Below are 21,719 nucleotides of genomic sequence, written 5' to 3'. Positions count from 1 at the left end.
AAAGTGGGAAAGGAAGATGTGAAAGTTTTGAGTTGGAATGTTAAGGTTTGCTGGGAACAAGGGAAAAAAGGTCACGTAAAAACGAGGTGGCGAGGACTGCAGCCCTTGCTGAAGTTATCTCGTCCTGCTCGGCCTCGTGGTCTGGCTATTTTGAGATGCTGGTTTTACACAGCATCGTTATCATAGTGCAATTAGTATTGTGATAATCACATTGTTATTTATAAATCATTGTGGGATACAGGCTCCTTAATGAAGCAGATCTGCTGCGGATCAAGGGAACGTTTCAGGGCCAGCGAGGGCTCTTACTCTCCCACATAATTTCTGCGAACCTCACCCGATCGAGCTCTCATGAACATGCGATAGAAAACGAGGTATTTTTAATGTGACAAGTTGGAAGGTGTTAGTAAAGCAGCTTTTTGCCTATTCCTCCCCTGTTAGGCTGTGAAATGGAGGTTCGAATGATAGGTGTGTGTTAGAAATTATAGTTGTTTCTCCTCTTTTTAACTAAATGGGCTCCATGGCCTGCATCCCCGGCAGGGTATCGTCTTTCTCAGCCTTCCTCTGCGAGTATCAAATAGTCTGCTTTTACAAAAGATCCTAGGTAGCGATTTACTCGCTGGTGTTGTGATAGCAGTGGGCTGGGATTGCCAGCCCCAAAACACCGTCAGGGAGGACTGAAGCTCCCTGCTGAATCCCATGCTGATATTGTCCACCCATCGCGGAGGATGCGGTGGGGTGAAAGTCCCCGCTTCTGGTGTGTGAGATGGGGTTTCTCAGTTTTAAACCCACCAGAGACTCCTGGAAGGTGTTATTTATACTTTGAATTCTGTCAAGACACAAAAATTGGAAGTGAGTGATCTTTATTCTTCCGTATGCTTTAATGGCATTACTGATGGTGAGTTTAAAGCAAGTTTCTGAATGGATTGAAATTTCTCCTAACACTGCCAGCTATCCTGGGGTCACACCGGCATATTAGGACTCTTGTGCCAACATCAATATTTGCAGCTGGCAACAGATTTTTGCTCTTTTAGGCTCCACACAGAGCTTATCTTAAAGCCTACTAGTTTAGCTGTGGCGGAAGATACGTGTCCATGGTAAGCAAGAAGATGTAATTGCAAGGCTGGCTACAGGGCTACAGGCTCCTGTGATGTCCAGCAAGGCTTGTATCATGGATAATGGTTAAAGTTTCATTTTCCTCCTTTCTGAGTGGTTTGGGAAACTGTGATTCAGTCACTCCAGCCTTTAAAATTACAAAGGTTCGATGTTGCCCCATGTCGTGGTGTACACTCCAACAGCCTCAAATCCATGCTCAGTTGCTCAAGCAAAACTTGGAGTTGTGGGAGAACGAGGTCCTGCTGCGAACTGAGAGCCCGGGCAGTGGAACGGGATTCAAAACCAAAGAACCCTGGCTTTGTCAAGATGGTGAGGCGCTACCCTCAACAGCGGCGACCCCGTAGAGAAGTCTGTTGGTTGAATGTGGTGCTGCGCAATTTCTGGGGCCGCTTCTCCTGGATTTCAACCTGAGGACAAGTGTGAAAGCGCGTGTTGCGTTTTCCGTCGTGTAGACACCGATCCTCCCCGTTCTGAGCTCCCGGTGCGTCGCTTAGGACTTCAGTGGCCATCCCAGAGGTGTTTCCTTCTCCTTGGTCTGTGGTGGAGTAAAAGTGGAGTAAGAAAGTGGGGTTCACACATGAGTTTTGTGCTGTGGCCGATGTCAGAGCTGGGATTTGAGGTGCAATGATAACGCGAGTGCAGCCGAGAGCCGAGCTGCCTTCGGCCGGAGCCTCGTAGGAGTTTCCAATGTGGGCGAACATGCATAATTCACTCCCTCCTTTCTTTTTTCATGTTCAGAGCTGTGTAACTCAATACCCATTTGCTAAACATGACTTGAATAATGAAGCGATCCACGGCTAAAAGCCTTCCTGAGTACATGTAATCCCACAAAAAAAAAAAAAAGAGAAAATAGAGCAGTATCTTCTCTTCTGCTGTTTTAAAACAAGGGGAAATATTCATCCTGATCCCTCTTTGCTCCATGGATTTAAATCCATGCAGGTACAAGCGAGAGGCAGCGTGTGCAAAGTGTGCATAGCAATGTAGCTCTGGATCAGGTTGGTGCCACTTCTACTGAAGTGGTGCCAGTAGTGGAGATGATTTTGGTTCTCCGTGGCGGCAGCTTTGCTCCCTACAATGAAACAAACACCTGGGAGCTTGTAAGAGGCTAAAAATATTCTTGAAGCAGATAGAAAACACTTCAGCAAACGTGCAGTGTTTTTGCCCCGTGCTCTTTGCTTTCTTTAGGTGACCTTTCTGTACGGGGCAGCGGAGTCGTTGAGACAGGGGGTTGGGAACAGGGGTTCTTGCTGGCCTCGCTTTACGCTGGAGAGGAACATTGATCCTTTGTTCCCCACACAAACCTCTCAAACCTCGGAATTTGCTCGTGGTGTCACCACCAGGATTTTGCCGTTTGTGTCTCAGAAACGGAAGGAGAGTTTCCAGCAAGTAACGTCTGTTTTCCTGTAATTTTAGCGTTCGAAGTGACCAGCTTTTCTAAGCTTTCTAATCCATTTTTGTAGTTCAGTGGGTTTAGAAATTTGCTGCCTGGTTATTTGTATTATTTTTAGTTTCACTTTCGTTTTTCTACTGGTTCCTCTTTTTTTTTTTTTTTTTTTTTTTAATGATAACAAACCATTGTTTGAATGTATACAGTATATATTTGAATATATACCATGGAAATCATCAAACTTACCTTGAAGAGCTGCTATACATCTGCTAGAGTCCCGCAAACCTAAATGCTTTGGTTTATTTTCAGGCATTGACTTTTCCTGCTGCTGTTTTGCGCAGAGAGGATGACTTAGCTTATCTGCATTATTTATTATTATTATTGTTGTTGTTGTTGTCGTTAATGTGTTGCTGACCCATACAAAAGCATTTATTGTGGTACACCAGCTGTTTTTGCCTTGCAGAATAAAGAAAAGGCTTCCCATTCGATAACTTGCTGCAATACATTTGATTAAGATACCACCAATTTGTAGGGGCAAGGAGGTTTGTGACATGAATAACACTAAACATTTGCTCTGGAGAACTTTAAATCCCTTAATAGTATGATTTTAAGAGAAGCAAGTTTGCTGGTGACACCAAGCTGGGAGGAGTGGCTGACACCGGAAGCTGTGCTGCCATCCAGAGACCTGGACAGGCTGGAGAGCTGGGCAGGGAAAATTTAATGAAATAGAACAAGGGCAAGTGTAGAGTCTTGAATCTGGGCAGGAACAACCCCAGGTTCCAGTGTAAGTTGGGGAATGACCTATTAGAGAGCAGCGTAGGGGAAAGGGACCTGGGGGTCCTGGGGACAGCAGGGTGACCATGAGCCAGCACTGGGCCCTTGTGGCCAGGAAGGCCAATGGTACCTGGGGTGGGTTAGAAGGGGGTGGTCAGTAGGTCAGAGAGGTTCTCCTGCCCCTCTGCTCTGCCCTGGGGAGACCACAGCTGGAATATTGTGTCCAATTGTGGCCCCTCAGCTCCAGAAGGACAGGGAACTGCTGGAGAGAGTCCAGCGCAGCCACCAAGATGCTGAAGGGAGTGGAGCATCTCCCGTGTGAGGAAAGGCTGAGGGAGCTGGGGCTCTGGAGCTGGAGAAGAGGAGACTGAGGGGGGACTCATTCATGGTTACAGATCTAGAAAGGGTGAGTGTCAGGAGGATGGAGCCAGGCTCTTCTCGGTGACAACCAATGACAGGACAAGGGGCAGTGAGTGCAAACTGGAACACAAGAGGTTCCACTTAAATCTGAGAAGAAACTTCTTCCCAGTGAGGGTGGGGGAGCCTGGCCCAGGCTGCCCAGGGAGGTTGTGGAGTCTCCTTCTGTGCAGACACCGCCTGGACACCTTCCTGTGGAACCTCATCTGGGTGTTCCTGCTCCATGGGGGGATTGCACTGGGTGAGCTTTCCAGGTCCCTTCTGATCCCTCACATTCTGTGATTCTGTGAAGTTTGGGTACTAGTTAGGCACCAGAGCTACAAAGTAATAGAAAATGTAACAAATATAGAACAGGAAAGAGTCCTTCCCACAGCTGCAAAGTGTTTGCTTTTTTATAATACAAAACTGTTGATGTTCTTGAGAAATCTGTAGCAAACTCAGTCCAGTGCTATAGGCACAAGGCTCAAATCAATGAGGCTTTTCCACACCAGAATCTTAACTATTCTTCTGCAGTGATTTTGTCTTTAAACCTGAATTGCAAACTATTGGTAAATGCTGCCCTAATGACTGGTTTGCTTGTGTTGTTTCCTCCCCAGGAAGAAGAATGCCAGCACGAAGATGAAGTGAGCCGTTTCCCACGCTCGCCCCCGGGGACGGGGACCTGCTTCCTCGGCCAAGATGAAGCCAAGGAGGAGCTTTGTGACGCGCCGGAGCCGCGCTGACCGCTGCCCGATTTAAAACCCATGTCAGACCGTGGCCCGGCTGCCTGGCGAGATGAAAGAAGTGGTGCTGTGGTCACCCCAGGAGGTGACGAGTTGGCTGATGGAAAATGCCGTGCCGGAGTATTGCGAGCCGCTGAAGAGCTTCACCGGGCGGGATTTGATCAACCTCACGGAGGAGGATTTTAAGAAGACACCCCTCTCTCGGGTGTCTTCGGACAGCGGCCAGCGGTTGTTGCACATGATCGAAACTTTAAAAATGGCTCATCACATGGAGGCTCACAAAAATGGGCACGCCAACGGGCACATCCGCGTCGGCAGCGCCGCGCGCGAGAATGGCTTTAGCAGTAAAATGAAGCTCAACGGGATGCCAAATGGGTATAAGAAGGAGATGATTAAGATCCCCATGCCAGAGCCAGAGCGCTCACAGTATCCTATGGAATGGGGCAAGACTTTCCTGGCTTTTATTTATGCACTTTTTTGTTTCATCTTTACCACGGTGACTATCTCGGTCGTTCATGAACGAGTGCCTCCCAAGGAGGTGCAGCCTCCCCTACCAGATGCATTTTTTGATCGCTTTGATCGGGTGGAATGGGCTTTTTCTATTTGTGAAATCAACGGCATGATCCTTGTAGGACTGTGGTTTGTTCAGTGGCTGCTCTTAAAATACAAGTAAGTAAAACCGTTTGAAAAGCAAGTGTTGGGGTAGACTTCTGACAGCTTTTGGAGGTCAGGTACTGGGTTACATCCAGGAGCTTCTTTCTGGTTTTGGTTTCCCGAACAGAAGTAGATGTGCCATAAGCAAACTGCAGTTTGTGTGGGCTGCTTGTGGGAAAGGGAGAAGTTCAGTCCAACGGCTGCCTAAGAAACTAAGAAATAGCCCTGATCTTGTTTACCTGCGCCATTAACATGAGCCCTTCTCCTGTGTGAAAAACTGGATGTAACCATGTTCTTAACTCAGTTGACTGTCCTGTCTGTTAGAGGGAGCACAGCTCATGCTGTTGTGAACCCAGCTGCAAACCAACTTGGGCTCGGTTTAATGCCTCATGTAAAGATCTACCCGAAGATTATTCCCGCACAAAACCAAGCAGCAGTGAGTTTGGTCCATGCACCTCAACAGTGCTGCGGGAAAAAATGTTGATGTTTTCTGCTTGGTATTAGATGGGCCAGGTAAAGTTGAATACAAAGTACATCAAAAGCTAATTGTGAAATATGCAAAAGCATAGATACGCAATGAATTTGCAAGGCTTTAGTGATTGCTCCCTGCCCAGAACTGCCAGGGTGAATTTGCGTGCCAATGGAAATAACCTCCTGCTTCCCCTCTACAGAGTGTGTGTGTGTGTGCTTAATTTAGGGTATTTATCCTGCTGTAAATCCACACCTTGGGCTGCCCTACCTGGAGTGTCTGAGATAGAAACCCTGGTGCTGTCGTGGCTGGGGACGAAGTGTTCAAAGGCAAGTGGCTGTAAGCAGGATGAGGTGACATCGCCTTTCCTTTCGAAAACCAGGCATGAGGATGTCCCCAGAGCTGCCCAGCCCAAAGATGGGCTCTCCTCTGCTATTACAACATCATTCTTCACCTGTTCACTGACTCTTGTTTGGTTATCTCTATGTGGGAAACTGAGCAAAGAACATAATTTGGGCCCTACCGTGCAAAATACAAGATCCTTCGGTTTTCTGGGCTTTTAATGACCTTAGAATTACAGATTTCCCTTTTTAAAAGCAATTAAACAAGAGGCAAATGGATCGCTTGCTCTTATAATGGAGAAAACCAAAAAAATTTAAACATAAGCATGTGGTTCACCAGCTTCATAAGGTACAGGTGACTTGAGAAGTGAGAATTGCTCAGCTGGGGCAGGATACCCTTCTGCACACAGCTGTGGATTTCCATAGGAATGTGACAGATATTTAAGTAATCCACAAGACAGAGGATGGTTTATTCATCTTTTCTGCTGCTCGGTACTACTTTGTGTTTTATCTGGTGGAGTCTCTGGCCATAGATGTTGTTCCAAACCAAGGGAGGCACCTGGAGAAGGTGACATGGGGTTGCACTCAAGAACGGGCTGTCAGGTTAGGAGGGTGATACGAGGGATGGAGCTGAGCAGAACATCCAGATGAAGAACAGCAGGATTCATAAGGTCCTTGGAGATTCTGAAGCAGCGAGACGTGGGTTGACTTCATGGTCAAGTATCTTGGTATCATTAATAGATGTGAAGATTCAACCCCCCCATCCCCATTTGCTTTGATGTTTGTTTTTACCTGCTTTGGAAGGGCTCATTCTGCTCAGTGTGTGTAATGGTTTTGTAATGCTTTGGTCACCAGAAGTCTTTTATGTCAACGAGTGGAAGGATTGAAGCCCAAGGTGTTGGGAAGCAACAGAAAGGGAAGAATGGGAGAGGCGCTCATGGGAGCCGGAGCCCAGCGGGGCGGCTTTATCTGGAGGGCCCCATTCTCATGGCTTTGGGTGATGAACCACTAAGTGCTCTAAAAAGAGGTGAATCACTTTTGCGGTGTGGATTATCGCCTCCTGTGGAAACTGAAATCTAGAGTAAGGAGAGGGAATGAAGCCAGCTAGGCCTTCCTCTGACAGGGAGAGCCGTTGCCATGCTCCGTTGGAGATCTGAAGATAAGACTTGAAGGCAGGCAATTGCTGGGCAAGATGAGACCTGGTTCTTCGCCTGCTCAGGTCACGGAGGTACTGTTCACAGGTGTCACCAGGGAACCAGCAGCTTTGTTACCCACGAACCGAATTGCTGGGCTGAACCTTTGACCAAAGGAGGCACCTTCAGAGCTTCAGACTTTTTGAAACTCTTGTGAAATTCCTATTGCTTATCCCACCAGATCCTGATTTCATCCAAGCCAAGACTGCTGTTCTCCCACACAAAGAAGGACGACAGAGATGTGTCGTTTATTATACCGATCACTCAAGTCCTCCTTGTTTAGTCCAGGGATTGCATGATGACATTGAGTAGAACCTGCGTGTCTTCTTTGTTGGATTGCAAAGTTGGGCTGCAATGGAAGAGGGTGTTGTGTGTTTCTGTTTCCCTTCACCTCTGTTACTGCTTTCTTCCCTGAAAATGATATTTATCTTCAGGTAGTCACAGTTTTCTTTGAGCAGAATATTGTCCATGGCCTTGGGTTGGGTTCTCACTGGAAAGCAGGAGCAGGTCCTGGCTGGGGACTTGGAGCCACCCGAGCCTTTTTCTGCAGCCGCTGCGGGGATCTCGAGGAGTCTGGGTGAGCTGCTGAGGCAGAATAAACTTCTCTGGGCAGCGTTCCCAGATATTTTGGGAGGAGCACAATGCTGGGTTTTGGCCACACTCAACATCTGGTTCAACCTGCACGCTCATGGGATGGGGAAAGCAGCGTGCTCACCGCCCGCGTTGGCGAGGGCTGGATGCTTGGAATAAAAGTTGCCTTGGCAAGTAATAATCCAAGAGGTTGTACTTACCAGCTGGCTCGTAATCACACACACACAAATCCTTTGGAGAAAGGAAAATACGAGACTTTTTACGTTGTTTTTTTTTTTATATCACAGTAGAAAGCACTTCGACACAGACTTTCCAAAGATAAAATATGCTAAATCTGGCTGAACCACAGAGCTTGGTGGGTAATTTTAATTAAAGAAAAATCAAAGTTCAGTGCTGGGTGGAAAAACTTGTTAATTCTTCGGTCTCTAAACACAGTGCTGCTCTGTCTTTAATCCTCAACCCCCCTGTTTGTATTTGTACTGGGTTATAAAGCAAAACGTGTTAATGTCTTGTTATAAAGCCAGACACAAGGGTGAAATCTTCACTGGGTCACCCTTCCCAGGGAAAAACTCCCTGTGCAAAACGTGGAGGAAAACCACAGCCTTCCACTCTTACTCTTCAGTCCATGGAGATGCAGTAATAAAGCATCATTTCCAACTCCCAGCTTTGTCTGCGTTTGCACCAGGAGAGGGAAGAAAAACTATGAAACACAGTTTTTCGATAGCAGTGAGCGCTTGGGTGCAAAATGTATTTACACTGTCATAGTTGAGGCTTTTCTGGTGAATTAAGACACTCGAGTTGTTATTGGTTCTGGCACTGCAAAGTTATACTCCTCTGAGAGTGGAGCGCTACGCTTTCATAACTGCCAAAAGCTATTAAAGATATAAAAGATGGCCAATTTTGAGCTTCAAAAGAGCTTGGCTTGATAGAAATATGATAAAGTAAATGCCTCAAAATAGCAACAAATGAATGCCAGAACTTGTGTTCCCCGAATGATCGTAATTGTAACTAACCCACCAAAACCAGCAGGATGCAAAGGGTTGGTGTGGGTAAGGTGACCAACTCGGGCTGGATTTGCCCTTGATTTTTGCACTGTGGGCAGCAATTTCTCTTTGTGGAACTCTACATGGGCTCTGTGGTTGCTCCTGGATGTGCCAGAAGAGGGTTGAATTGTCCTACGAGCTCTTTGTAATTGCTAAACGTGTGTGTCAGCTGAAATAAACCGACTCCTTTTCATCGCAAAATGATGTTCTGCATCCTCCTTGCTCACAACCACTACACTTCATCCCCTGCCTTGAATAGAAAATGAGTGAGCGCTCAAAGCTACTGGAGGGGTGTGGGTCATGAAATGCCTTTTAATGTCTTCAGTGCTAAATCTGCGCGGGCTTTTGTGTTTGAGCCCTTAAATTCCCTGTAATCACCTCCACGGGTAGTGTTAACTGAGTTGCTTTTTCTGTTTCTGACATGTAGAACGTGGGAATATTTATAAAGCAATTTAGTATTCTCAGGTATAAGCTGATACCGTCAGGAGTTTCACACCCGTTGAGAACAGTTGGTAGTTTATTTTATTCATACTTCCCTTTGCGTATTTGTTTGCATTGAGTGACCTTATTTTTTTCTTCTCTTCTGTTTCTTTTTCCTCTAGGTCTATCATTAGCAGAAGATTTTTCTGTATAGTTGGCACACTATACCTGTACCGGTGCATTACAATGTATGTGACCACACTCCCAGTCCCTGGCATGCATTTCAAGTGTTCTCCAAAGGTAAACTAATTCCGACTGCCTTTTTTTAACCCCGATGTTTTCCCCTTGTCCTGCTGTTACCAAAACGGCGAGCAGCGCTTTCTCAATCGTTGTTATGAAACTGAAAATACGGGTTTGGCCCCATGGGGCCACCCTGTGGAACATCAGCTCTCCTCTCGGTTTTCCGTCTCCGTCAAAGCAAAGGTGGAGGTGCCACGCTGACTCATTTATTTCTAAAGACTTCAGCGTGGCAAGTCCAAATGTGATTTATATTTGAAAATGGCCCAAAGAGGCTTTTCGAAGGCTGGGGAGGCTCCGTCTCCTTTGCAGCCTTTCGTCCCTGGGTGTATTTTTGCAATTGTATTAGCGCAGAGATTTGCTGCCTTCTCCCCAGTTTAGCATCAAATCATGTTTGTTGCGCTGAGGAATAAAATCAGAATAGTTTGGGTTGGAGGGACCTTCAAAGCTCATTTAATCCAACCCCTACCAGCTCAGGTTGCTCAGCAAATAAAACAAGGAGGTAATATCTGTGAAAGTGTGGAGTGCTGGTGAATGGGGCTGCATCCAGCTGGTGACCAGTCACTAGTGGTGTCCCCAGGGGTCAGTGTTGGGTGCAGTCCTGTTTAACATCTTTATTGATGATTTAGATGAGGGAATTGAGACCATCATCAGCAAATTTGCGGATGACACCAAGTTGGGAGGGAGTGTGGACCTGCTGGAAGGCAGGAGGGCTCTGCAGAGGGATCTGGATAGACTGGAAAAATGGGCTGATTCCAATGGGATGAAGATGAACAAGGCCAAGTGCCGGGTCCTGCACTTTGGCCACAACAACCCCCTGCAGTGCTCCAGGCTGGGCACAGAGTGGCTGGAGAGCAGTCGGGCAGAAAGGGACCTTGGGGGGACTCATGGACAGGAAGCTCAACATGAGCCAAAAGTGTGCCCAGGTGGCCAAGAAGGCCGATGGTGTCCTGTTCTGTATCCAAACCAGCGTGGTCAGCAGGACAAGGGCAGTGATCCTTCCCCTGTGCTCTGCATTGGGGAGGCCACACCTGGAGTATTGTGTTCAGTTCTGGGCCCCTCAGCTCAGGAAAGAGATTGAAGTGCTGGAGCGGGTCCAGAGAAGAGCAACAAGACTGGGGAAGGGACTTGAACACAAGCCCTATGGGGAGAGGCTGAGGGAGCTGGGCTTGTTCAGTCTGGAGCAGAGGAGGCTTAGAGGTGAGCTCAGCACTCTCTAGAACTACCTGAAGGGCAGTTCTAGCCAGGTGGGGATTGGGCTCTTCTCCCAGGCAGTCAGCAATAGGACAAGGGGGCATGGACTTCAACTCTACCAGGGGAAATTGAGGCTGGAGATGAGAAGGCAATTCTGTGCAGAGAGAGTGGTCAGCATTGGAATGGCTGCCCAGGGAGGTGCTGGACTCACCGGCCCTGGAGGTTTTTAAACTGAAACTGGACATGGCACTTAGGGCCATGATCTGGTCAGTGGCCTGGAGTTGGACCAAGGGTTGGACTTGGTGTTCTCTGAGGTCTTTTCCAACCCAGTCCATTCTGTGTGATACTGTGTGTGTGAAAAACGTACCACACGCACAGTTCAATGCCTTTGTGTGCCCAGCTGTGCGTTAGATGCCAGGTAGTAAAGTCACTGATTTATAGGTAGTAAAACCCTGATTTGACTCTGCACACGTGCTGTCGCAGGGGGGGTTGCAGGTGTGTACACACAAAGCTGAAACACTCCGGTTCATTGGGGAAATAAAGCCTGGCAATGTATTAACACCAGGGTTTGATTGTTTGCCAAGCCACGGGTGGCTTTTGGGAAGGACTGAGATCTTTTGTAAAGAGAAGCAAGAGGAGTCACTGTTGTATTTGGTCAGTCAGCCGTTATAAAATTAACAAAGAACACAGGTATTAATGGGCTGAAGGGAGTCAATCTGCCGTCTGGGGCAATTTACAGCCTTGGCAAGTCCGTCTCATTGCTCAAGTAAAGCCAAGCCTCTGTTGTGCTCTTCTGGTGCCCTGATAAGACTGAGGATGAGCTGGGCTTTCCTGAAAGCTGTGAATATGCTACTGGGAAAAGAATCACCTCTCAACTCCTTCTTGAGTTGCTTTGGGGAGCATTTTAATGTTTTGTAAGGAAGTGTTAGCAGGGGATGTTTAATTGGTGCAAAGACCCTCTTTAAATGTGCCAGAAATTAATAATTTCCGTGTCTTAAAGCAGAACCAAGCTTTAAAATAAAAGAAAAACATGCCTGTAGTGGCCAGCCAGGGAGATTGGTGTTTCCTTCTGGCTGTTAATTGGTTTTTAAAACGTTGTAAACCGAGGTAAGAATGCAGCACACATGTAGTCGTGTGCATCCATCCCTTGGTCCTGCTTCTTTGAGCTCTGATGGCTCCTGCAACCTGTCACGTCCTGGGGCCGCTCAGCACATCCTCGCTGTGCTTGTCCCATGACATATTTTCTTGGTGGGTTTATTCAAGTTTTGGGCTTGTTGTAGAGCTGGGAGCAGCAAACCCCAAGTCTTGGGACAGTGCTGGCTGCGCTTTGGTCACCTGGGAGGAGGTGTCATCACCAGAAGGACTTGGTTTGCTTCAATCTGGCTTATTTTAATCAGAAATATCCTCTGCACCAACATCATGGGCTGGAGGTGGGACGGAGGAAAACCCTTCAGGTGGCTCATCCCGTTTTCTGTTGGGTTATCATCTGCAGGACCTACGCTGTTCTCAATGAGACCAATGACATTAAGCTTGATTTATTTTAGAGTGTTGCCTCTTGAACAGAAAGCAAAATAGATGTTTAGAGAACATGACAACATTTTAGCTCAAGTTGGCAATATTTTTAATTCCTTTTCATTGGTGACGCTGGGTTTTCGAGACTGTATTCCACAAGTTGTAGCTTTTCCGAGAGTCGCTGTTCTGAACCTCACTGTGTGTTTGTGGGGTTCATGTGTGTGTATGTACATATACACAAACACATGCCCATCGCATATCCCAGTGCAAGAATGTAATATAATGAATTATAAGAGATCTTGAACCCATTAGCTCCACATGAAGATTCCCACTACGAATCATTTTCCTGCACAACCGCAAGCATTAGCAAAAACTGCCAACAAGACCTGGTAGAAAGACTACACCTTTACGTTTTAGCAGCAATAAGTATTTATAAATAATAAAGAAAGAACCATTTTTGTTCACCTGCCTCTTTTACCGAAAGGTGGAGTTGCTGATGAACACCATTGCTTTAAACTCTGAGAGGTTAGCGCTGATATTTTACCAGGCTTTTGTGTTTTGACTCTTCCACCAGCTTTTTGGAGACTGGGAATCCCATCTGCGAAGGATAATGAAGCTGCTTGCGGGCGGAGGATTGTCCATCACAGGATCCCACCACATGTGCGGCGACTATCTGTACAGCGGCCACACCGTCATCTTAACACTTACATACTTATTTATCAAGGAGTGTAAGTTCATTACTGTGCACGCGGAATTCCTTGCTAATTGAAGAACGATCGTTGTGCTGAGTGGTTGGTGCAATTGCAGCAATAATGCACGCTTTTTCAGTTGAATAAAAGTAACAGAACATAGGGCTTGCTTAAAAAGAAAACTTTGGAGACAAAACAAAACACTCTACCATGTTGATGCCTGAATTAAGCATTTTATTTTTAAAATAATGTTTTAAAATGTAATTGAAGCCTTCATTGCTCCCTGCCTGATCGATGGTATTTTACCTACGTGTAGGTAAATGCAACTAAATGCAACACTAAACGCAACTTCGCTTTTTTTGCAAGAATCAGGCGTTTATCTTTTATGAAAGACGGGAGGAGTGGATGTATTAGAATTATTACAATAATAATGTATTGCTATTGTTAGAATAGTCATATATTATTATTAATATAATGAATGTTGAAATGCAAATCAGTTAATTTTACTGACCAGGGTGTGTTATATCATTATGTGTTGGGCTTGTTTCTCAGAGTTTTCATACCCTTTCTATTTTCCAAGGATCTACTTGCCCCTGAGTACAATTTGAAGTTATGCCTTAAGAGAACGATACTTATTTTGTGACCTCAGCATTCCTGCTTTTAATCCCAATGCAGGCATTGTGCTACCAGCATTGCAGTCCAAGTCCTCTGCTAATTACAGCGATAATCCTGCACGCTGATAACTTTGTGCTCTGAAATAACCCCTGTTTGTGCTTCTTTCCAGATTCCCCACGGCGACTCTGGTGGTATCACTGGCTTTGCTGGGCGTTCAGCATGGTCGGGATGTTCTGCATCCTCCTTGCTCACGACCACTACACTGTGGACGTGGTGGTGGCTTACTACATCACTACAAGACTTTTCTGGTGGTATCACACGATGGCCAACCAGCAAGTGAGTTTCTCCCGCTCTCGGGATCCGCGTTGCTCCGCTTGCCGTTGCGTGGCGGTGGGCAAGCGTCCGCGCTTTGCCATCAGCCTTTCTGCAGGAGCAGGAGCGGGCTTGTCTTCTGGAGTGTCCCTCAATCCCTCCCATCCCGTTGGGTTTGCGGGAAAGAAGAGGCACCATCGGTTGGGTTCATCTTGTGTCTTGACCACAAAAAAACCACCTACAGGCAGGCCAGCCGCTCTACTCCTGCTGCATAACCTCATTTTTTGAAGTCCTTCTGAGTTTGAGCTAATTAGCCGGTTCTGTGACAGCAGAGCAAACCATTTAGATGTGGTGGGGTTTTTTTGGTTGAAGTCAGATGGGTTTTCCTTGTATTCTGTGGCTTGTACCCTTTGATTAGATGAAAGGTCTCTTGAGCAATAGTGTGAAGCCTCGCTAAAGGTGAGCCAGGTTTTCAAAGCGTTTCCAAGTGGTGGTAAGTTCCCCTGACCAAGGGAAATGTTTTCCTTTTGGAGGACAGTGGAGCTGTTCCTGTTCTAAGGTCTGTGCCTGGAAAAACGTGAAAAAGGAGGTGATGAGGGAAATACTGAGAATGAGGAGCTGCTTAGGAGACCCAGCACTTGGTGGGAGATAGCAAAGCCTGGTTTGTCATACTCAACCAGAGAGCAGTGGTGATGCAAAGGTCAAATGAAGAAGTCTACATGAGGTTTCATATCATTCTCATTCTTACTTTCCTGTCAGTGAATTTGAGCAATAAGAGCCGAGCTGACACTGCTGGGGAATGCAAGAGGAAATGCACAAGTCTGTTCTCCATGGGAAAGACCTAGAAAGTTAAGAGAAACTTGCGATAGGATAACTTCTTTAGGTCTGGAACAGCGTGTTTTTGTGGCCAGAAATTTCTTGTGCAACGTGGCGGAAGATATTTTGCTTATCTGTTGCAAATTACTCCAGTTAAATATGTTTAAGAAAGACCTAGTATGGTGACAGGAAATGAGTTAACATTGTGATGGTACCTACTTTTAGATCGTATCAAGGTCTTAATGTAATTTTATTCCAGTGGTTTTGATGCTGCTTTGAAGTAATACACAGAGACAGCTGCGAAGATGAGGTTCTCAGGGACATGGGGTAGAGCCAGGGTTGGGTTATGGTTGTACTTGGTGATCTTGAGGTCTCTTCCAACCCAAATGATTCTATGTGACTCAGAAGGTGGCTCAACATTTCTTCCTGAAGCTGCTGAGACGTTGGGAAATATCCATCTCTGATCCTTACGCATTTGTGTGCACGTCGGTCCTTCTTGGTGCTGCTCTGTGCAGAGGGGCTGTGCCTTGTGTCTGAGCAAAAGCCCCTTGGGGCTAAAGGGAGTTTATTTTACACGTGAGTTTATGACATGGAAAGCAAGCTTAGCAAAGAATCCCTGTGCTCGTACGAGCCCACCGCACAGCACGGTTTTTCCCTGTGGACGCGCAGCAGGGCTCTTGGGTGGGTGCCTCTGGCTTGGTCATGGTTGGGAGAAGCTAAAGGCTGGGTGGGGACAGTTCGGGGGATTTAGAAGGCAGGGCAGGGTTCGTTATCCCCTCCGGATAGATCGAGGCACTCTGGCCTTCTTGATCATATGTGATTTCAGAGATCCTCGTGGACACAGCTGTGCGTTGGGTGGCTTTTTCATTTCCAAATTTCTTTGGCCATTCATTCTTTTCCTATGGGAACACAGAACAGCTGAGGCCTTGGAAACAAGGGCAGACCTCACTGGGGAAAAGTCGCTTGGCTCCTTGTGAGCTTTGTCCATGCAGATGTTTAGGGGATGTTTCTAGATATCGAGACATTTTTGGAAGCAGACGTAAGCAAGTGTTGAGGTTTCGATTGCGGGGTGACAATAAAACCCTGGCAGATGTATTGTTAACCCCCTCTCCCCGCTTCCCACTCAGGACAGGCGATCGGGAGGGAAAGAAGGGCAGAGAGAAGAGAGCTGGGAAAATTAAAAATGTTTTACTAATGCTACTGATAAAATAGAGAAAATAATACAAAATATACAAAACCAATCCTGAAAGTCCCAGCGACTGCAGAGCCGGCACCCGAAGTCCTGGACTGGACTCTGCAGCCAACCGGAGCTGGATTCAGTCTGGCACTGGGCCTCAGTTCACAGGGATGACTCGCAAGGTCCTCTCCTAATGTCGGCCATAAGGAAAAGGGAAAAGAAAGGACGAGATCCTCGTGATCTCCCACTTTTAGAAGAAGTATTCACGTGAATGGGATGTTATACACAGTTGGTCAGTTCCTTGGTCACCTGTTTCTTGTTGCCCCTCTGGCGAGATGTCCATCCATGCTTATCAATAACCTCGCGTTCCATTGCTGTGTTCACCAAAACATGGATCTGGTTCTCCAGGAAAATGCAGCTGATATGAAGCTTTAGCTGACAGGCAAATTCACTACAAGAGAAACTTGTTTTTAACAAGACCAGGACAGCAGGACGCACCATAGCAAGCGACGCGCAATGAAGCCATGCGAGTGACACACTCTTTTATAATTATCTCTTTTTTTCTGATTATCTTTGTGCAGGTGCTAAAAGAAGCTTCCCAAACAAACCTCCTCGCAAGGGTCTGGTGGTACAAGCCCTTCCAGTACTTTGAAAAGAATGTGCAAGGAATCGTACCTCGCTCGTACCACTGGCCCTTCCCCTGGCCGGCGCTGCAGCGGGGCCGGCAGGTCAAGTACAGCCGCCTGGTGAATGACACGTAGCAGCGAGGCGCCGCACAGAACGGGGCGGGAAACGACCCGTCCCAAGTGCTACGAACTCCCTACGAGAAGATGCCATAAAAACATAAATCAACTGCTCCCTAACCCTTTCTTTTAACAGTTCCCGTGACTTAATTCAGTTACCTGGTAAGCACTGTGATCTTTTTTTCTCTCCAAAGGATCTGCGTTGGACAACAATAAAGAAAACAACACAAATTAACTTATCATGCACTGTTATACATTTCTTGTTAATAGATTTGGGATTTACATTTACCCATCACCGTGTTCCTTTGTATATGATGCGACGGCATAAATGAAAGCTTTTATATCATAAGTTCTGGTCTTTCCAGTCATGTCTGGGAATAAAGCATATTATTTTCTTGGGAAAACATACTTTTCATATCTCTTGCCCCAAAGATTGGGCTGTAAGCCATTTTCTAGCAAATGACTATATGAAGGTTTCTTAAATACCTGCCTTGGGTACAATGGAGAAATCTTTCTACCTGTTGCACGGCGCTACGTATGAGGTGATAGACACAGGAAGGTTTGGTAGTCTTGATTTTGTAGAGTCTGCAGTGACTGTGTCAAAAAGTGCAAAAAAAAAAAACAACAAAAAAAGAGTTGTAAAGTGATTTTCTAAGTATTTCCTAACTTTATTTTTCAAAATGTGTATGAAAATTAAATTTAAAAAGATTTTTACATGTCAGAGAATAGAGAGTTTAAAGAAGATGCTTCTTGGGAGAGAGAGATTTGTCTATGTTTCTAGTGCCTTTCTTGTCTTGATTGTATGGTCAGTAGGCAGTCTTAAATGTTTTTATTTAAAATAAAGTATTCCATGAAAGCAGAATTATATATACTGTATAATTACTAATTTTTGCATTTATAGCTAAATTAAACTGGAAATTTGCTTATAATGTTGAAATCGCCATGTGTAGGGGGAAAGTATATAAGAAGATCTTGCTCACACATTGTGGGCAGGTCCAACTAAAGGTATCACTTTATTGTCTACTTGGTATTTTAAACAGAAAAACAGCCATGAACTCCTGTTTTTTAAGAATTTTACAAGTGATCACTGAGTGAACTCCGAATGGTTTCTCCATCCTGTATTGAAATGGTGTTGAGAAACAACAAAGAGAATCTATTTCTTTAAGATATTTGTGCAGAAACTGCATGGAATTCTAAGTTTCACTCCTACCATACATACTGTATGTTTGGGGAAGTATTCTATCCTAAACTTGCCAATGTGCAGAACAAAAGAGTTTTTTTAAAGAATGAACAAGAGAAAATATATATATAAATATATATATATCCATTCTGTATTTTACGTGAAGCAGAGTTATCTTCTGTAGGGTTTTTGTGTATTCACAAGGTGATATTTGTATTGTAAAACAACAATGGTGAAGGAAAATAAAAAGGCTTTTGAAAAATGTAGTTTCCTTTATCTTCTTAATATTCAGTTGAAATTTAAAGCTGGGTTTATTCTTCCAAACCTTGCCTTTAATTTGATGTGTTATTGCACTGTCGGCCATCCGATCTGGACTGTATGGAAACTGCATTGATTTGGAATTGCTGTTTGCGTTGGGCAAATCCGTGCCTTATCTGACAACAAATGCTATGCAATCGCTGCGGGGCGGGCGGGAGCTGCGACCGAGGGGAGGAGCCTTCCTGGGAGCCACCCCAGGCCTTGAAAAATCTACCCCAAAACCGCTGGGACGCGGCGGCAAAACATCCCCGCCCACGGGGTCTGGTGGGCCTGGTACTTAAATGCCGAAAAAAGGTGACATTTCTGTGAGTACGTGGTGGTGGAAGTGTCATTTCTTTATCGTTATTATTATTTTGATGTGGTTTATCTCTACTCTGCCCTGGCCCAAATTTTCCTTGAAGGAAAATGAGGTGGTGTTTCTACTGTTTTACTCGGAATGCTCAACCCCATGAACCCATTTCTTACCAGTTCTGCTGGGGGTTTCCTCGTGCCCCACACTTCTCAACAAAACCCTTTGTAATAGCGTTTGCGGAGCTCTCTGCGCATTTTGGGGACGAGTTCTGCGTGCTTTACCTTCAATTCACCCTATTATCTTTGCAATTGGCCAAAGTCTGTTTGTTCTGACGGCTTGAGAGGATTCACGCTCCCAGACGTAAATGAACGAGTAGATTTTTCAAGACCTGGCATCACGCACATCAAAACCATTGACATAAGTAAATGTATGGATATATGCACATGACATTAAATGGAATCTGCTGAATTCTGCATTGTAGTGTCTGACTTACTGCATGGATCTTGCTAGACGTGGTGTGTTTATTTCGCAGCGGAGCTGTGCTTTGGCGGAGCGTGTTGTCTCGAGGAGGGGACACGGGGCTCAGCGCTGTCACGCCGCTCCGGGCGCTGTGCGGTTTGGGGGACGGGACCGAGGGAGGAGGTGGGAGACAAGATTGTTGTTAAATCGGTTTGAACACCAGCCCAGTGCTTGTGCTGCCTTGTTGTTCTGTGGCTGGCTGCTCTGTTCTTCCCAGCAAACTGGACCTGATTTTGCAAGTGTTCAGCGTAGTCTGTAGTTGCTTTTGGTAAATATGAGCAGTATTTTACAGCTTAAGATTTCAGCAGATCCAGCTTACCAGGTAACATGAAGCAGGGAGTATATTAAAAATCGTGCAACCTTATATTTAGTGTGCATTTACTTAAACTAAATGATATTGAACTTAAGCTGGGCTCATCCACTGACCTGTGGGTAGTAAAACCATCGCCACGCAGCTCACTGATTGAGCTGGGAGAGCTCACAGCAGCTCACCCAGGCTGTCGTTTTGAGAGAATCAAGTGGTTGAGTCACAGTCAAATTGGACACGGTGGGAAAGGAGCCTGGTTTGGCCAGGGGGGTCATCCATCTGCCACGGTGACCTGGCAGGAAGATGCAGCTTCCCTGTAGAAAATTAACGCGTATCTTGCAGCGCTGGTGCATCGTCCTGATGTAATTTCTGCTGCTGGTTATCTGCTGTAGGCTTGGCCGGTGGGCACCGGGATTCGGGCTCAACACCCTCTGCACATCTGTTCCACAGCCTCGTTTAAGTACATAAGCACATCAACAGTTGGAGGCGATGATCTTGAGGGTCTTTTCCAACCAAAACGATTCTATCATCTCTAGCAAAGTTTGGGAGCAGGTTTCCTCCAAATTCACTGCAGATGGTTTTCAGCGGTGGCTGAAATCCAGGTGGTTACTTTTTCTGGCATGGAGAATCATAGAATGTCCTGAGTTGGAAGGACCCACAAGGGTCGTTGAGTGCAACTCCTGTCCAGGACACCCCACAGGTCACACCGTGTGTCTGAGGACGTTGTCCAGTCTCTTCTTGAACACTGTCAGGTTGGGAACCGTGACACCTCCCTGGGAGCCTGTTCAGTGTCCAGCACCTCTGGGTGAAGAACCTTTTCCTCCTGTCCAACCTGACCCTCCCCAGCACATCTTCTGCCGTTCTCTTGGGTTCTGTCGGTCACTGTCCTTGTGAGGAAGCTGTAGCTGCTATGAGCTCTCCCCTCAGTCTCCTCTTCCCTGCTCAACCAGGGTGGCTTTCTGCTAGATCTTGGGCATTTTGGAACCAACTGCTTCTGTGCTTTTAGTGGGTGGTACTTAAAAAACAACCAACGCTGACAGACCTCAACACCTTCAAAATCTTCCCAGGGAACCCGACTAAGTAGATCTCTGAGCAGCCTGAAGTCTGCTCTCCCCACACCCAGCGCTGGGTTCTTGCTGGCAGTTTTCTTCCTATTAGCAAAGATTTTGAACCTGACTGCTTTGTGGTCACTGTGGCCAAGGCAGCCACCAATTACCGCTTCACCCATGAGATCTTCTCTGTTGGTGAGAACCCAGTCGCAGAAGGTCAGTTCCCTTAGTACCTGTACCAAGAAGTTATTGTCCAGGTGCTTTAGGAATCTTCTGGACCTGTTGCTGCCAGCTGTGTGATACGTTTTTACCCAGAAAAAAACAGTGGGAGTCAGTTTGGGAAGGATCTGCCTGATTCTGTGTTGCTGTTTTTCAGTCTCCGGACCCAGAGGATAAGAAGGTTTTCCTGATCTTCTGCGAGAGCGCTTCTGCTTTGCATGTGCTGCTTGGCAATTCCACGGAGTGATGCTTTCCCCGTGCTCTCCGCACCCCAGATAAGTCTCGTGCCTGTGGGGCTGCCGCCAGCTGTGTGACCAAAACATCTGTCCTGGGCCCAGGGTTGGCTTTGATAAATGCTGTTTTGGGTGCAAATGAGGACGATGTCATCACCAAAGAGTCTCTTTTCCAGCAAATGTCTCCCATTGCGTCCAGCCGTCTTGCGGTTGTAGGTCAGTGAAGGGGGAGAAGGGGAATGGATTAACTTGGGGGAACTGCTTTGGGCCGGAGAAGGTGGGCTGGAGCCAAATCCAGCAGCCATAGGGTTTCTTCTGATGTCTCCTGATGGTGCTGCCAGCTTCGACTTGGAAATCTCTTACCTCGTTTTGCTCTCTGTCAAAACAAGGACGTCTCCCTCAGTTACCCCTCTCTGATGATGGGGACGATCCTCCAGGTAGGCCCATGGGATCCCGTCGCTTTGGGGTTGGTCCCATCCCTTTGACACCATGGGGACAACTTGCTGCAAGAGCTTTCCTGCAGGTACCTCTACCCCCTGAAGGGTCAAGGTGATTCATCCAACCCCGCTTTTGCCCACGTAATGCTTTAATGCATCTCCCTCCCCGGGCTTTGCAAAGCAGCCGCAGAGCCGAAGGGTCTGTCTGTCTGTCCTTTGGACCCGTTTATGATGCTCTGGGTGACTTTTGGGCAACTTACTGCCTAACTCAATAACCACTTCTGCTCGGGTTCCAGCACTGGTTGCCTGCGGCCGCGGCACACATCAATCACAGCACAGCACTATCGTAACCGCTGATCTTCATTGTCCCCGGGGGAAGGACACACTGCCAGACGAGTTATTTGAGCAAGCCTTGGCTTTGGGTTCATTTGGTTCATTTCAGCTTCCTGCAGGTGGAACAGGTCTGGCAGGATGGGTCTGAGCAGCGAGTCTGAGCGCACAACAGGGATCTGTGTTTGCTGCCTGGCAGCGCAGTTTTGGTTCGGGAGCCTCGGCTCTCCCTCCAAGGTGGTTTCTCTTAATTTTCCCCTTAATATTTTGTAGGCTTAGAGGGAAAGGAGCTCAGGACATTATCTGTTCCTTTGCACAGATGCAGCTCTGTGCCTTCCAGCAGCGAGAGATACTCC

General features: G+C 46.6%; 1 protein-coding gene across 8 annotated transcripts in view; it reads left to right on the top strand.

Moving 5' to 3' along the window:
* Positions 1–18,737, top strand: part of SGMS1 (sphingomyelin synthase 1) — a 91,738-nt gene extending 73,001 nt beyond the window's left edge. For all 8 annotated transcript variants that reach the window (XM_065843716.2, XM_071811583.1, XM_071811578.1 and 5 more), the window contains 5 exons: positions 4,288–5,082; positions 9,307–9,424; positions 12,702–12,855; positions 13,601–13,767; positions 16,318–18,737. In XM_065843716.2, the coding sequence (XP_065699788.1) occupies positions 4,466–5,082; positions 9,307–9,424; positions 12,702–12,855; positions 13,601–13,767; positions 16,318–16,497 (1,236 nt within the window). In that variant the 5' untranslated portion in view covers positions 4,288–4,465 and the 3' untranslated portion in view covers positions 16,498–18,737. The remainder of the gene's footprint in view (positions 1–4,287; positions 5,083–9,306; positions 9,425–12,701; positions 12,856–13,600; positions 13,768–16,317) is intronic.
* The last annotated feature ends 2,982 nt before the right edge of the window (positions 18,738–21,719 follow it).

This window comes from Patagioenas fasciata, chromosome 8, assembly GCF_037038585.1.
Source record: "Patagioenas fasciata isolate bPatFas1 chromosome 8, bPatFas1.hap1, whole genome shotgun sequence".
Taxonomy (NCBI): domain Eukaryota; kingdom Metazoa; phylum Chordata; class Aves; order Columbiformes; family Columbidae; genus Patagioenas; species Patagioenas fasciata.
Note: the sequence above shows the minus strand (reverse complement) of the source record. Positions and strands in the feature narration are given on the sequence as shown.